This window comes from Pogona vitticeps, chromosome 2 (assembly GCF_051106095.1).
Source record: "Pogona vitticeps strain Pit_001003342236 chromosome 2, PviZW2.1, whole genome shotgun sequence".
In the NCBI taxonomy this organism is placed as follows: domain Eukaryota; kingdom Metazoa; phylum Chordata; class Lepidosauria; order Squamata; family Agamidae; genus Pogona; species Pogona vitticeps.
Genome location: NC_135784.1, coordinates 65,320,406 through 65,337,347, shown reverse-complemented (window position 1 = coordinate 65,337,347; position 16,942 = coordinate 65,320,406). Strand labels below are relative to the sequence as shown.

At 38.8% G+C, this 16,942-nt stretch overlaps 1 protein-coding gene across 1 annotated transcript in view; it reads right to left on the bottom strand.

Moving 5' to 3' along the window:
• Positions 1–3,768: 3,768 nt before the first annotated feature.
• Positions 3,769–16,942, bottom strand: part of DENND6A (DENN domain containing 6A) — a 40,536-nt gene continuing 27,362 nt past the window's right edge. The window contains exons 15-20 of the mRNA XM_072989606.2: positions 16,603–16,692; positions 15,139–15,192; positions 14,952–15,061; positions 13,967–14,069; positions 12,571–12,645; positions 3,769–6,565 (exon numbers count right to left, since the gene is read on the bottom strand). Of these exons, the coding sequence (XP_072845707.2) occupies positions 6,440–6,565; positions 12,571–12,645; positions 13,967–14,069; positions 14,952–15,061; positions 15,139–15,192; positions 16,603–16,692 (558 nt within the window). The 3' untranslated portion in view covers positions 3,769–6,439. The remainder of the gene's footprint in view (positions 6,566–12,570; positions 12,646–13,966; positions 14,070–14,951; positions 15,062–15,138; positions 15,193–16,602; positions 16,693–16,942) is intronic.

Sequence of the window (16,942 nt, the reverse complement as noted above, 5' to 3'; positions counted from 1 at the left end):
ACATGTCAAAGCCCCAAATTTCTGCTCCTTGCAAAATGTTAGTTTTGTTCATCTGGAAGAATTTGTAATTTGCACAATTCTTTCCAATCGCCCTCTAACATCGTCTATTAAATTAGGCCAGACACAGTGCCCAGAATTGCTGTTGCAGAGATGTTAGAACTAAGACAAGGTAACAGGCCCTGTTTGATTAAGCGGGGGTCATGTAGACAGACATACAGAGGGAGAGGAACGGGGGAATGGGAGGCCTGGTGAGTTTGCCTGTGTGACCAGCCATAATAATTCCACCCAGAGCCTCTACCTGTTCTCTATATCTGTCTGTCTAGGTAGGCAAGGCTGGAAATGGTAGCTGCGTTCACATCCTTTCTTCAGCAAATGTTAACAGGCATGTTTGCCATCTTCCATCGGCAAATTTTTGCACCCGCTATATTTTGGCATCCTGGTTCAGATCTCTGCCCCATCGTAGTTACAGCTTTGGTATCAAGTTTTCAAAAATGGCTTACCATTGCCTTTTTGTGTGCAGTACCAGCAAAAATTAGCTTGAGAGTCATTGCCATTGTCCGTGAAAATATCCTCTGCCAGAGTTATCTTCCATTGCTGTTGCTACCCAACAGCTGCGCTTCTATTTCTCTGCCATCACCATTGGAACTATTATTTGTTTTCTGTACCATCAATTCCTGAAGAGTTTGGATGCATCTTCTGGTGTCTTAGCTTGGACATTTCATCTTCAGTGGCCCTGTAAAGAATCTGGACTTGCAACACAGTTTAGTGTTGTTCCCAGCCGCTCCCATTATGGTGTACATCCAAGAGGGGGCAACTCATATGCCATAAAGCAGGGGTGAGCAATTAATTTCTATAGGGGGCCACATGAAAAAATCTGAACTGTGTTCGGGGGCCGAACCAACTTTACTTAAAAATAAAGTGAAACTGTGATGTTATGATTGTTTTTATTTTAAACTTGTTAATCTTCACAAATATTAAAGAGTTTTTTTTTGCGGTATGTTAAAGATAAGTAACTGATCAACTTTAAACAAAAAGCTATAAATGGTTTTGATGCTCAGCTTGTTCACTGAGAGAAATCCAGTCTGTCTTGGGCTTGAACAAGTGCTTGAACACCGGACTGGAGCGACGATGGGCGGGCCGGACAGGAGCAGCTCACGGGCCGTATGTGGCCCTCGGGCTGCACTTTGCTCAGGTCTGCCATAAAGAAAATAACTTCAAAACAGATTCATACGAAAGTTTCAGCATGTCATGACTAGCTGGAATTCTCAAGGATTCTGACTTATGGAGAGCTGCCATGCAATTTTCTGCAAGAGTGACTGAACAAATTACAGATCTTTGGTCTTTATTTTGTTGATTAAGGCCCAGTGACATAGATTACTTCTCCCCTAACAAGCCCAAGAGAGAAGAATATACAGTTTGGAGCTTGTTTTTCCTGGCTTGCTGGGAGGGAATCAAACCAGAATGCTGCTGCTGCGTTTGGTTGTCATGCTAAACAAAGGTAAAGGTAAAGGTTCCCCTTGACAATTTTGTCCAGTCGTGTCCAACTCTAGGCAGCGGTACTCATCCCCATTTCCAACCCATAGAGCTAGCGTTTGTCCACAGACAATCCTTCATGGTCACGTGGCCAGTGTGACTAGACATGGAACGCCATTTGTCCATGGTTTTGTTTAGTTGCCACCACTGTATTGGGAGTAATTGGTGCACATCGATGTATTAATCAGGGATGGCAATGCAGCTTTTTGGAAGAAACCGGTAATGACATGTAAGCAAAGGTGTGAGCAAGAAAATATAAAAGTGAGAGTGAGCTGTCCCCTTAAACATTTGTAAAAGAGGAAAAAGAGAAGTTGAAAAAGGAGATTGCAAAAATTATAAGATGAAAGGGTTAAAGGTGGGAAAAGGGGGAGGAGTCAGAAAAGAGAGAAAGGACATAGACTTTTTCTTAACTTTGGAGGAGGGAAAGGAATCAGGGGAGACAAGAAAGGTGGTGGTGTTAGAAGAATAATGAATAAAAGGGGAAGGAGAACCGAGAGCATTCCAAATCCAGCAAAAGGGAATAGGTGTTTTGAAAGCCGTGGTCCGAAAGAGACAGAGAAAAAGGTGGAAGAAGGGAAACCAATAATTGAAGGGCTGGGACTGGAGGAATGGACAGTTTTAGTATACCCACAAGGAAGAGGTCACTGGAAGAGGGTGATTCCACCAGGACCAGTCCAACCGCACGAGAAGCCCTCCAAGGGAGAATGGTCACGTCATCCTTGCTGCCGGATGATCTGTGCGGTAAGGAATGGCTATCTGAGAAGGCTGACAGATCAGGAGCATTTCAGTCAGTCCTGTTAAAAGAGACAATTACGAGACCACGTTGCCCTTGTTGTGGGCTGACCTACCAGTTAATGGTGAATCTATTGATCCTGTTGACGTTGTGATAGAAAAACCTGTTAGTCTTGTTAATAGAAATTTATTCAAAGAATCTCCTGTTGTTTCGCGCCAAAAACAAGGAACTGTCAGATACCAACAAAGAATCCGATCACAAAAGGTATTGTGTTTATTGGGACTGACTTTTTATTAAGTGCTGTTCAGATTTCAGTGCGATCACCATGGCAACATTCAAATCCATAGACACAAAATCAATACTATTATGAGAGAGTGGGAATTCTCTATGGATCCTTGTTGGTTGTTAAAGAAAAAGGAGGTAAACTGTAAGCTGGAGACAGCTAGGATAAGTTTAAGAAAACTGATAGAAGAATACATTATCTACTCCTTTCCACTGCAGTCATCTGTGCCCTATGCCACATTTTTTTCAGGATCATACTATTTACTGAATGTACTGAAAAATAAATACCTACATAAGCATGTAGGTATATAGGAAGTGAGTCCAACACAGATATACACAGGGTTTCATCTTATCAGTGCATAGAAAATATGAGAATGTGGAGCATTAATGCTTGCCAGACAGCTCAATGGTTTAGGCATCTGCCTGGGGATCCAGAGGATGGGAGTTTGACTTCCCCACTGTGCCTCCTGCAAGTAGAACCAGCCTATGTAGTCATGGGCAAGCTGCAAAGTCCCAGGGCACCCCAGAAAAGGAAATGGTAAACCACTTCTGAATACTCTGGAAAACTCTGAAAAGGGTCACCATAATTCAGAATTGATTTGATTGCACTTAATGATTATCAACAAGAACACACTTCTATAAGGTATTGAACAGCTTCAAGAATCCCATTACAAAGTGGGGTCTTGACTTGAGAACTTAATCCGTATTGGAAGGTGGTTCTCAAGTCAAAAAGTTCTCAGGTCAAATCTGCATTTCCCATAGGAATGCATTGAAAACCATTTGATCCGTATTTGCTCTTTTCCGTCCATAGAAACTAATGGGAAGCTGCTATTCCGCCTTTGACCACTAGAGGGGAATATTTTGTTTCTTTTTTTCTTAGGTCAAGAAAGGTTCAGGGAAGGCAGGGAAGATACAGTCCAGGCAGTACCAGGCAGTCCGAAGACTGTCTCCCAATCCACTCTCTAAACGCTGGGAGGAGTGAGGAAGCAGACAGGCACCCTTTTCACTGGCCAACAGTTAACTGAAAGTTCAAATTTTGCACTTTCCCTGCCTCCCATGTGGTTTTTTTTTCAGTTCTTAACTCAAATCTAAGTATGTAAGTCAAGTCAATATTTTCCTATGAGAGTGGTTCTTAAGTCAAAATGTTCTTAACTCAAGCCGTTCTTAAGTCAAGACCCCACTGTACTCATATGATTTAATGAATAAACAGGAACAAAGTATCTGTAAAAATGAACTTTTATTTTCTATTTTAAAAAAATACATTTTAAAAATAAGCTAATGTAGCTAATTCAGATGTACTAGGCAACACTTCAGATAATGAAGATTTAGTGGCCTCATTTTAAACATAATATCAGCTGTGCAAAACAATATGTGTTAGATATTAATGCAATAGTGGCATAATTGCAGAAGTCAGTTTTTAATTTCAGCTTCTGATTTGGAATTCATATGAGTATTAAAAATACATCTTAAAAATACAAATGACAGTTTATAGCTAAAATTAAGGACTCTAAATATTGGTACAAAATATCATACAAAGGCAATTTTTCACAACAATGCATTTCTCCAAATGAAGCAAATGTTTAGTAATACAGCAGACATTTCCTGGAGGCTACCTGCATTTATCTACTGTAGTGAGAACAGCGTTGTGGCACTTTTAAAAAACCAAAAAGTTTTATGCAGCATAAGCTTTCATTAACCTGTAGCCAACTTCTGCCAAATAAAACTCTAAGATATCACAAGACGCCTTCTTACTGATCACTCTTACACTCTTGGCCCCTCTTTTCCATTTACATTCCTTGTGGTAATATACACAATACTGATACACAGTAGAGCTGGTATAATGTGCTTGGAACGATTCCTCCAAATCTTATTATACAATTCTTGGGTTCTAGAATTGTTACACATTTAGTTACAATGATTCATTGCTATTGAGAAATGGCTCATTAATGCATGCTTTTAATATACATATTGTTGTGATCTGCAAAAACTCTCCAGACAAGTAGACAGCCTCTTTCTTCTTTGTATATTAAAAGCAATTAAAATAAAACATGACAAAGCTTTATAAAATTGGGACAGACAACAGTTTAATGCTAGTTAATGTTCCCACAGCAAGTATGGGATAGATGTTATTTTGGAGTAAATTGGTATTAAGCCAGCACACTAAAATCAAAAAGACATAGCTTGTTGTTTCAGGTCAGCCCCATGTATTTGAAACAGTGCATGAAAAAGAAACTCCCATTTTTTCACATGTAAGGTGGATGGGTGGCCCAATTTTAAAAATGTAACATGAGGAAACCCTGTCTCCAAACATTTATTAATGATGTCCCAAGAGATGGGTACACATCTTCTCTGTTCCCTCATGACACATATATGTTTCAATATAGAAGTCTGCTCTATTGTAAAAATCTTAACAGCATGGCCTATGGATATTTTTTTGAATTATCACTATTGTTTATTGTTATTTATATAGTACCATCGCTGTTCATGGCTCTTTACAAAGAAATAGTATGGCAGATGTTTATTCTAAGGGACTGTAAAATAAACACATAGACAAAGGAACACAAGGGAAATGGGAAGCAGGGGAAAAATACACCATTATTTCAATTACACATACTTTGGCTGAGTTACAATAAAATATATGAACTATGGGGTGATCCAAAGCCATCCCAAAAAAGTAAATTTTGAGGAGAGGTTTAGAAGAAATGAGAAGTGGAGATATTCTAGAAGGAACTTCACCATTTTATAAAAAGTTTTAGTTATTTATTTTAGTACAGTAGAAATTAAAATATGAATTGAACATGATCAGATACATTTCAGATGTTTAATAAGACTCTTTAATCTGATTCTAAATTTTTGAAAGTACATATGCTGGTTGGTGGGAGAATCAAGACAAATTTCTCCCAAGGAATTTATACTGATTGTTTTCATTTCTAATAACTAGTAAAAACCAGACGATCTGAATAAAAAGCATAAGTCAATGTATTTATTATTTGATACTTAAATTAATCAGTATCTATTATATAAATAGTTTAGGGACCATTGTACTGTAAACAACTCAAGCCATCTGCTCACTTTGCGGACTGTTAAGAGAGGATGTGATCAAGAACACCCTCATAGGAGTACAACTGTCCTAATCTTTTGGGTCCGGGTGTCCCATTCCTTCCTCACTGCAACTCAAAATTAAGACAACGGTGGCCTGCCATGATCTCTGAACTGGACAAGCTATGGCTACTGGGATTCAACCAATAACTTCCATCTTTGATTTAAAGAAAATGTTCTACCGGCAGCAACCACAGAGAGAGCAGAAAGACTACGGGTACCATTTGAACCAAAGGAGCAAGAAGAAGAGGAGGAGGAGTACACTGGCTCACCAGGGTGCTCTAATTGCTGAACAACTGCTCGGCAATTCGGGCCCATGATATTTTAAGTAAGTTGAAAGTGTTTAGTAGACTGCGTTTTGATGGCGGGTGGGGAGGCAAAAGAAAAGAAAATTGCTGGAGAGATACTAGCTGCTACCTGCAGTAGGATAGTCTTTGAAACCAACAGGAACATTACTTCCCCTGAGTTTCATACAGCTGGACATAATGTCAACAAAGCTCTGCAGTGCCTGCACTGCATTATGGGCTTGTACGCAGGGGTTCCTTCAAGAGGCATGCAGATTCACAATAAGAGCACTTAGTTTAAAACATAATTGACAAAAAATCATTCAGATTCTCCTATTGTTCAAGCTGAACGTCAAGATATCTTTAAAAGTTTTCAGAGATACTAACATGGTCTATTTCCATTACAATATATGTTTTACAGCGGCTGTTCTTTGATTCTCCAACGGTCTTCTGTGTATGTTTGAAAAGTGTGATGCAATCCGTATAGTTGTGTTAAAAATCAATTTAGTTATGTTGAACCAGTATTTGTCAGTATACCCTGTAAATCTTCTGGCTGTGCAAGTATAATGGCATCAATGTGCATCTGTAACTTTTTCATAGTGCCAGGTTTCACTGGTAAATTTTCTCCATCAGCCTGTAATCATAGAAAGTGCTATTAAACATCTGTGGAAGTTCTGAAGCATCTATGAGAATTCAACATTCATTGAGAAGTCACCAGGAGAGAATCGAAAACAGATCATTCATATATCAGACACATTGTTAGTACAACCATCTAGTTCTTACATACCATAACTGAGATTAACAACCATCTCTTTACTTTTAGAATTCATACAAGCTGAGTTTAGCAAATGTTTAAGTTGGAATCTTATTCCGCCAGTATGCTCCACATTGCCATCTCTTAATGCTGGTTATTGTTCATACAGCAGATTATTTACTCTCCCTACAGGAACTTTTACAGCTACTCTGAATTTCTAAACTGACCATGACTATTTTCTCATGGAGAAATTTTTATTATATTTTATTGTTTTTCCTGGAATTATATGAGAAATTCCAATCAGACCCAAGGATCTCACGGACAGAAAGGTGCTAACAAAGATGGAGGTGATGACAATATCGGTGTTAAATTGTCTGCCTGGTACAGGATAATCTCTTTTAATATTTTTTTTTAAATTGTACTTAAATAATAAAACCAAGAACATAAAGATGAAAAATACTCCCTCAGAAAACACAAAAAAGCAAAAAGGAGTAGGAATAAAGAAGAGCCTCGTGGCGCAGTGGTTAAAACGCTGTACTGCAGCTAAAACTGTGCTCACGACCTGGGGTTCAAATCCCAGGTAGCCGGCTCAAGGTTGACTCAGCCTTCCATCCTTCCGAGGTCGGTAAAATGAGTACCCAGGTTGCTGGGGGGGCAATGTGTAGCCTGTATAATTAAAATTGTAAACCGCCCGGAGAGTGCTTGTAGCGCTATGGGGCGGTATATAAGTCCAATAAATAAATAAATATAAATAAATAAATAAATAAAGCAGTAATAAAAATGGTAACTAAAAAAGTGGCAGTATGAAAACTCAAAGTAAGATGACCAAATGTACAAGTAAATATCACTGCTACACAACTGCTCTTCTGCTCCATATCTGGCATGTATGCAGACAACAAAGAGGAGTTGTTGTTTTTTAAACACAGAAATGAGGCCACAATTCTAAAGTTTCGGATGGACATCTTAACAGGGGGAGTGGGGTATGTGTGGATCAGAGAAGCTGAGAACAATACTGTTAGGAAGCTAGAGTCCAGCAGGTTCACATTAGATGGAATGATCCAAGTAAAGTACCGGACTAAGACGCAGCAAAAGAGAACCAAAAGGTTGAATGGTGATGGGCAGCAGATAAATTCTTCAAGGGCAACTACAGGGAGAATATTGTCAGAGGATCTTTCTTAGATAACACAACTGACACGCAAACTAACTTTCATTAGTATGGCACAGAAAAAGATGTTGGTAAACATTCCATAGTAGGTACACTTTGAAACCCTATGATGAGACAATCCAAAACAAAACAAGAAATAATGCTCAAAAGTTAAACTCCAAGTTGGACTGCCCTCAGTCAGCTACTGAGGGAGAGCAAAGGATGTGCATGACTCCTGCTGTTGCTAAAAAGCAACTGGATTAAAGCCAGAAGGACATCTGGTTTGCTGATGTGCTCAGAGGCAAAAGTAAGGTTCAGTACTGCACAACATATGCAGCTGGAACATAAAATGTGAGAAATATGAATCAAAGCAGGCTTGAAATCACAAAGGAAAAAATGAAATATTTAAATACAGTAGCATTTGGGGTGAGTAAACTGAAGTGAACTGCAACAGGACATTTCCAATCAGATAACTACAAAGTGTTTCACACTGAAAATGACAAACCCAGGAGCACCATGACTATTACTGAAGCTAGAAGTCAGGGGCCCATGGCAAAATCTGATCAAAGAGTAATATTAATTAGCCTTCATGATAAGACCAATAATTATTTATCATCAGTTAGTTATGTAAAATATATCCCATCTTTCTCCCCAATAGGACCCAAGGCAGCTTACAATATTAAAACAAACTATATTAAAAAAAACCAGTCCCATTTTAAAGAACATCCTCTTCAGCAGCCAGTTACTGAGAAAAAGCATGCCTGAAGAGAAAGGTATTTGTCTGCTTGCAGAAGGATAACAAAGACAGGGCCAGCTTGGCATCCTTTGGGAGGGAGTTCCACAGCCAGAGAGCAGTAACAGAGAAGGCCCTCTCTCAAGCCCTCACCAAATGCACCAGTTCCAACATAACTTAAGCCTTAGCCTTTAGGTAGGTGTCTAGGGGGAAACTAATCACACACCAAAAAGAATGTGCTAATAATCATAGGCAACTGGAATGCAAAGGTAGGAAATAAAGCAGAACCAAACATCATCAGAGAACTTTGCCTGGGAGTCAGAAATTAAATAGGGGAACAATCCATGGAATGATATGAAACCAACAAATTAATGAGCTATAGACTGAAACCTTAAACATACAGTCCTAAAGAAAGGAGGCCATAACTACAACTTTTACATTAATTTTGCATATAAGCACAATGATACTCAGGATTTTACAATAATTTGCACCATATGTATACCAAAAAATACCAGATACTAACTGGATTCAATTAAGAAGCACCAGAGACCATATTGCATATATATGTTGGATCTACTTAGAGCAGAAGAAGAATTTTAGAAGAAAACTAGTTTCTGCTTTGTAGTTTATATTAAAGACTTTGACTGTGGGATCATGAAAAGGATCAACTGTTTCAAAAAACATGAGTGTTCCACAACATTCAACTGATGCACAACCTGCACTCTATAAAAAGCTACTGTTATGACAGAACATGAAGAAACTGAATGGTTTTCCATTCATAAAAGTGCAAGACAAAGGTATATTTTATCTCTCTATCTGCTTCACCTCTACGTACAAAATATCATGTGAAAACCTGTGTTAAATACAAGTGGAGGAGGAATGAAAATTGGTGGAATATAAGTAATTTAAGCTATGCAAATTACACCTTATGAATGGAAGAATGCAACAATTATTTGAAATGACAACTGAAGAAGACGAAAGAACACTCAAAAAGCGGAACTGCAGTTGAATATTAGACAAAAATTATGAAAACAGAGTACATAACTTTAACGTTGACAATGAAGCAATTTCAATTGTTAATAGTCTTCTATGTTTTTATAGTTCTATCATATTTTGAAACTGAAACAACAAACAAATCCAAACAAGACTGAGACTTGGAAGGACAGGTATGAAAGAACTAAACAAGATCCTCAAGTTAAGGATGTGTCATTGGGATACTGTTCAATGGTACAGTGTTCTAGATTATCATGCACAGACACGAAAGCTGGACAATGAAGAAAGCTTCCAGAAAAAAACGGATTCATTCAAAATGAATCAATAGTGGACACTCAGAAATACGTTGGTAGATATACGTAAGCCTGGATGTTCACTAAAAGCTAAAATGACTAAACTAAGGGTGTTGTAGTTTGGGTGTATCATATGAAGACAAAACCCACTGGAAAAGACAATAATCCTGGGAAGACCTGAAGGTAGTAGAAAAAGAGGAAGACCAAACATGAGATGGATTGAGTCAGTAAATACAGCCACAGCTTTTACTGCAGAAGACCTAATCTGAATTGTTAAGAATAGGACCTTTAGGAGGGTATCAATTTATAGGGTTACTATAACTCTGAAACAAATTGATAGCACATAGCAACAAGGCTACTGCTGTCACAAATACTGCAAAAGTAGTATCTGTATATAGGTCATCTAATTGGGAAATTGCCATAATTCAGTAGTAGAAATGAACCTAAGCAAAAGGTCCCAGACATAATACCTAACATCCCCAGGCTCAGTTACTGTCTGAAATTTCTACTTCATTCACTTCAACCAAAGTTGGGTTTCTTCTTCCCTGGACACTGACACCATACTACCGCTTCCTCAGTTCCATTAAATATTTTGGGAAAAATCCCCAATTACAATACAGTGGTGCCTCGCTTAACGAGTGCACCGTTTAACGAAAAATCCGTATAGCGATCCCTTTTTGGGGATCGCTATACGGATCAGCCCCAATCGCCACACTCGCTTTGCGACGATTGGGGCTCCGGCGGCCATTTTGGAGCCGCCGAACAGCTGATCGGCGGCTCCAAAATGGCCGCCGGAGCGAAAACATCGCTGGAGGGGGTAAGTTTACACACTTATTGGAACGCATTAAACTAAGTTTAATGCGTTCCAATAGGTTTTCCTGCCCCGCACAGCGATGTTTTCGTATAGCGAAGGTTAATCCGGAACGGATTAACCCCGCTATACGGGGCACCACTGTATTTCCCTCAAGAATGTTGACAAAAGAAACCATCCATATCTGCATAGAAGCAGCAGAGGGAGCTAATAACAAACATATTATTCTGGAATCAACTTTCCTGAATATCACCTACAGATTAAAGAAAATGCTCGTAGTACAATGGTGATACACCCTCCTATTTTAATGTGTCAAAAAAAGTTATCTAGAACAGCTGGAATGCAACAAGTATATTCATAGGCCAATCAGAATGAGCCACCACATACAAAAGAAGCCTTATATAAACACAAGAAGATGCCAGGAAGAAAGGTGTATAGGATTATAGTAACAATGATGAATAGGAAGGAGACTGAACCTCTTGGGATATGGACTATCAGGACAAGCATAATTTCTCTTTGTAGTCATAGTTCTCCCAGTCTCAGTGGGGAACAGAACAGAGATTCTCAGCACTCTATTTACTATTGTTACCCTTTTCTAGTAAAATATGAGGAGTGTATGCACATGTGCAGCAATTTAAGACTTCCATGGCACGCCCCAATAATTTTGGCTAAGTATGTTATTCCTCTCTTCTACCTGGTAGGCAGGGAGAGACCATCCATGGGTATTTGTCCTCATGCCAAACTATCGTATTTTTAGCTCCATAAGATGCACCTGACCATAAGAAGCACCTAATTACGGAGCGAAAAATATGGCAATTCTACATTAGCCTATAAAAATTAGAATCTCCCATCCTTTCCCCCTGCTTTTTTGCCTTCGGAGGTCTGCAAGGGCTCCCTCTGATGTCGGGGCAAAGCCCTTAGAGACCTCCTGGGGGTCCAATCGCGGCAGCAGGGGACCCCGAGGAGGTCTCTGATGGCTTGGGGAAAGAAGCCCTTGCAGAAGTGTATTCGCTCCATAAAATGCACATACTTTTTGCCCCACTTTTTTGGGGGGAGAGTGCTTCTTATGGAGTGAAAAATACGGTAGTCCTGCGGTCCAGCTAAGGAAAAACCTTAGTAAGATTCACACTCATCCTATCTGTCTGGAAATATTCTAGATTGCCTCTTGGACATTCCCCCAGCTTTAATCACAGCATGAACCCTACAGATGCTTATAGTTTCCAAGGTTCTCTGTGAAGGGCAATCCTACCTCCTAGAAAAGCTACACTTGAACTTACTTAAATAGCTATTTTCCCTTAATACTAGGGGCGCTCAAAAGATTTTGGCCACTTTGAGTATCAGCTTTTGACCACCTTAGAATTCTTTTGAAGAATGGCCAAATATGTCCTTTTTCGAAGCATAGGCTAAGCAATAAAACTTGGGGAGAAAGGGAAGCATCTCAAAATCCTTCTAGAAAACTGAAATGCTCCCATCAGCACAACACTTCCCAGTGCTTTTCAGCATCACACACCCCTCTTGATTTTTGAGAAATGTCTCCTCACCTCCCTTGTACCTGCAAAATATCTCCTTTAACAAAAACTTGCCATTTAAAATGAAACATAAAGACAAACATATACTAAAAGTATTTTAAACTAAAAATAAGCACATATTTCTCTTGCGGCAAAACTTTATTAAATGTAATTTTCCTTAAGAAACAATAGAGACAAAATGAATTTAGTGAGACAAAGAAAATCTCCCAGCCTTGAGGCCTCCTTGGAATCTCTTTATACACCCTGGAAGGGGGTTACCCTGAGTTTCAGAACGAGAGCAACAGTAGATGGTCCTCACCCAGAGTCATTAGAATGACAGAAGACATGCAAGCATTGGTAAGGGGGAAAAAAAACAATGTTCTGAGTACTCTTATCAACATACCAATTTATCCTTTAATTTTAATACTAGGTCCACTGTTTCCACTTCAGTGTGTTCTTGACTCCAGAGAAGCAAGTCCTATTTTTTTAAAGAAAGAATACACCTAACAATTAGTCAGAACTGTAACTAATTGTGACTTAACACAGAAAGCAAATGTCATATTCCTGGATCTTCATGCAAATTTCTTCAATGCATTATACAGTATATGGCTCTCAAAATAAAATAAAAATAGTACATTTTACATAAGCAAACATCAGAACTTTCAGAGTGAATATGTTTGACTGTTATCGGGTTACTAATTACAGTGGTACCTCGCATAGCGACATTAACCCGTTCCGGATTAATCGTCACTATCCGGAAACATCGCAATGCGGGTGGGAAACCCCCATGCATTAAACTTAATACGTTCCTATGGGGTGAAAACTCAGTTATGCGAAGATCCTCCATAGCGCTGCCATTTTCGCGCCCTCGGTAAGCGAGGAAATCGCGCGAAAATGGTTGTGGCGGCCATTTTGGAACTGCCGATCAGCTGGCCGAAAATGGGGCCAGTACTCAGGCAGGAGGGCGGGGGAAGGCTCCCCCGCCCTCCTCCCGAGTGCCCGCCAGCATTTTCCCCAGCTGACCGGCGGGAGCTTCGGAAGGTCCATAGGGAACATCGCAATGCAATCGCAAAAGCAATCACAAAATCTTCTTCGCTATGCGGATTCGTCGTTAAACAGGGCGCCCATTAAGCGAGGCACCACTGTACTTTATTTATTCGTTCTTACTACTTATATACTGCCCTTCAGAAACATCCCAGAAAACAATATTTAAAAAGTAAAAACAAAACAGTGAAACAAGAAAACAGGATGGAAAAGTAAAGTCGCTATTACTCACAATTAGAGATAGGCACGAACTGTTGGCTTGGCAGTTCATGCTGGTTTGTTTTTCTGCCAAACAGGTGTTCGGTGCTTCCCAGCCCCACTTCCTCCAGCGGACAGCCACTCAGAAAGAGAGAGCACTCTGGCTTCCTGGCCCTCCCTCTTCCAGGCATTGCCTCTTGAGCGAGTGCTTGCCAGAGGAGGCAGGGCTCAGAAGCACCACACCCTGTTCTGCAAAGAAAAAAATGAAATGGCATAAGCTGCCAATTTGTGACCATCCCTGTTCACAATATGAACTGAAAAATCCCTGATATATCCTAACCATTGCAGGGTGATGCAGATAAAGTGTCAAATTAGGACTCAAAAGACCGGGGTTCTAATTCCTGTTTAGCCACAGAAACTCCCTAGGAGGCAGCAATGGTAAGCTACTCTTTGAGCATCTCATATACTTTGCTTTCAGATATAAATTGAGTTTCATATTTTAAAAATCCAAAGGGAAGTTTAAAAAGCAAGATTTAGGGCAAAGTCATCATTCTAACCTCATTACACAATGCTTCTAAATGCAGTGCCTCCAGCTTCTGAGTCATTTCTTTGCGACGTGTCCTGAACCAACCATCAAAGTTATGAGATTTCAAAAAATGCCTTTAAGATAAAAAAGAAAAATAAGTTATATTAGCAGAATGCACTGGAATCTTGTGGGAATTCGTTGCTTTCTAGAAAAACATATTTTAAAAATAAATGTAACCAGTACTAATAGTGAGGCATTGTAATTAGCCACAAACATTTATTTTAAAATCTTTATGTTAAAACATTGTATGTCTATTCTGTCTCATGTCAATAGGTTGTCAGTCATGAGTATGCAATTACTAAAGATAAATAAAAATACACCAATTTGTTACTTTCAGTATTAAAATAGTTCTTTCTGACAGGGACAAAATTAATTCTTTCATATCCATAACTGTCTGCTTTCATTCTGAGCATAAATGTCACAACTGGCTACTATGTGAAATTTACATGAAACTATAAGCCACAAATGCATAGAGTCAGATGTATTAGCATAGATTAATAATGTTTAACTTAAATTTGGGACACCTGTATGTTAGGTCAGCTTTGGATTCATTGGGGGTTTTTTATTTTATTTTTTGCAAAGTCACTGGCTGATCTCATTCCCAAATTATAAACAAGGAAAGCCTGCCATGTAGAAGTTTGAGAGAGAGTGGATGACTTGAATTTCCAGCTGTGTAGCATAGCACATGATAAAATGTAATGTTATTAATATTATCATAAAAACACCAATGATCTTTTTTTAAAAAAAGAAGCACAGATGAGCAATATTCTATGAAAACATAGAACAGTGGAAGTTACCTGTTCTTTCCATGAGCTAGGGCAACCATAAAATAATAGCCCTGCATACCAGTTCTGTTAGCATACAGGAAGTTTTTTTGGGGGGTTGATTGTTTTGGTGGTTTTAATGTATTTAAAAAAAAAAAAGCTCAGAAATACAGGTATCTTAAGATAAATTACCGGTACAGTCCTATCCAGTCTCCTTTTAATCTAGATGTAAGCTGAGGCCCTGTTTTCTCAAGTGTTTTCATAAATTCTTCTTGGTTAAATGATTTCAACTGTGGTGGACTCTGCAAAAAAAATATAGCTGTTAGTAAAAGAGTCAAATTGTTTCTTAAACAAATGCTCTGTTGAAAGATACTCTCACCTTCCAGGGTGATATGCTCTTTTGCAAAGGCATCAAACTTGCCACATATCGTTCCTGAAAAATGACAGATTAAACACACTCACATATACAAACGAAATCTTGTACAGTACCAGACAAGCCCAAAATTACAATCCATTTGGCATTTAAAAGTAAACCGATTAGAAGAATCTTTTTTATTATGCTGACGTACATCTATATTACACAACTCCCACTGGCTTTTAACTGGAGGGTCTGTGAGTGCCCGAACTGCTACAGGTGAATGTAGCAGCTCTGAATTCTCATATCACCTTTCATTGCTGGAATCGAGAAACAGCACTCACTCCCCAACTGATACCCTTTGCAGATTTCTCCTTCAAAAGACCTACAACTTCAAAATGGACCCTGTGCTCCGACAAATGTGTACGTCTCATGTATTAATGCCTGACCTCACTGCCAATGCACAACTTGCAACAGATGGTTATCAACCCAATAAAAGCATTTTTTTAAAAATAGCAGACAATATTCTACTGAGCTTCCACTGAATAGAATGACTCATTAGTGTAGTAACAGGGAGTTACTTGTCTGCGCAAGCATTACTGTTGTACAAGTGGATGGTGGGTTTTCTTCATGAAATTGCCACTTGTACAATAGTACCGCTTGTGCAAGTGGCACAATCCTGTATTTCTATGCTATCAGGACTTTCCACTCAGCAGAATCTTAAAAGCATATATACTTTTGCACCATTTCAATATGACCCAAGTAAGTATATGCTTCCTTTCTGATTGCCTTCTATATGGATTTTTGCTATAGTGAGTTAATGTCTTGACACTAAGATAAGTGTTGTCTAACTACTCTTAAAATGAAAATAAAACTTCAGACATCTGAAATTACCTTAAAACTTCCAAAATAAAAAGTTTAAACTTAGCTAATAAAAAATTAGCCTTGTCTGACACATGGTGGTAGCAGCAAGAGAGGAAATTAGGGTAGTGATACAAAGAAGAGTAATATGTGACATATCACTGATCAGCAGCCAAAAGCCTCTGAAACAAATCTGCCCCTTAAAAAGGACAACATCAGTGTCATTAACCAATGATGTTGCGTGCAGATGCTTGTCCCTGCCGCTTGCTCTTTCTATATTTCATCAGTAGACTCATCCAGAACTAAGCAAGAGAACTGGAGGAAATATATAAACATATTCAGAATTTTCAAATGGTTCAAATACCTTAGAGACAGGAAAGTGATGCACACTGGGACAAGAAAACAAGGTAGATGCAGCAGAAATGTGGGGCAGACTACAATGATTGGTTATAGAGCGAAAAATACCTAGTTGTTCATTACACTAGACTACGCTAATGGAACTATTCTGCTTCTTAAACAGATTCGACACTAAATTCCTATTTTAAAAAACAATATACTAACACCACTAAGCTTTTAATATTAATCACATTTAAATTACAAAGATCTGCAAATTTCATGGTAGCTTACAAGAGGAATAATGAAGCTCTGAGTCAGTTCCAAGAAGTAACGGCGAAGGATTATACTTTGGGCTTCTGCAGGGCGCTTCTGCTGTATTCCCTTTTTAAAAAAAAAAACATTGGAAAAAGTAACTGACTTTCTTGAAAACTACATGTTGTAGTCACACTCCATGAATTACTGCATACAAGATGTAATAGGCTTTCTCTTAATGATTCCTTTACTAATCTCCATCAGTAACAACAGCTTATTTGGAATCATGAAACCTATTTAACATTAAACCTATAGAACAAAAAATGCATTTACAGAACATATCTTTCTTGAAACATGGTGCAGCACAGTGAAAACAGTG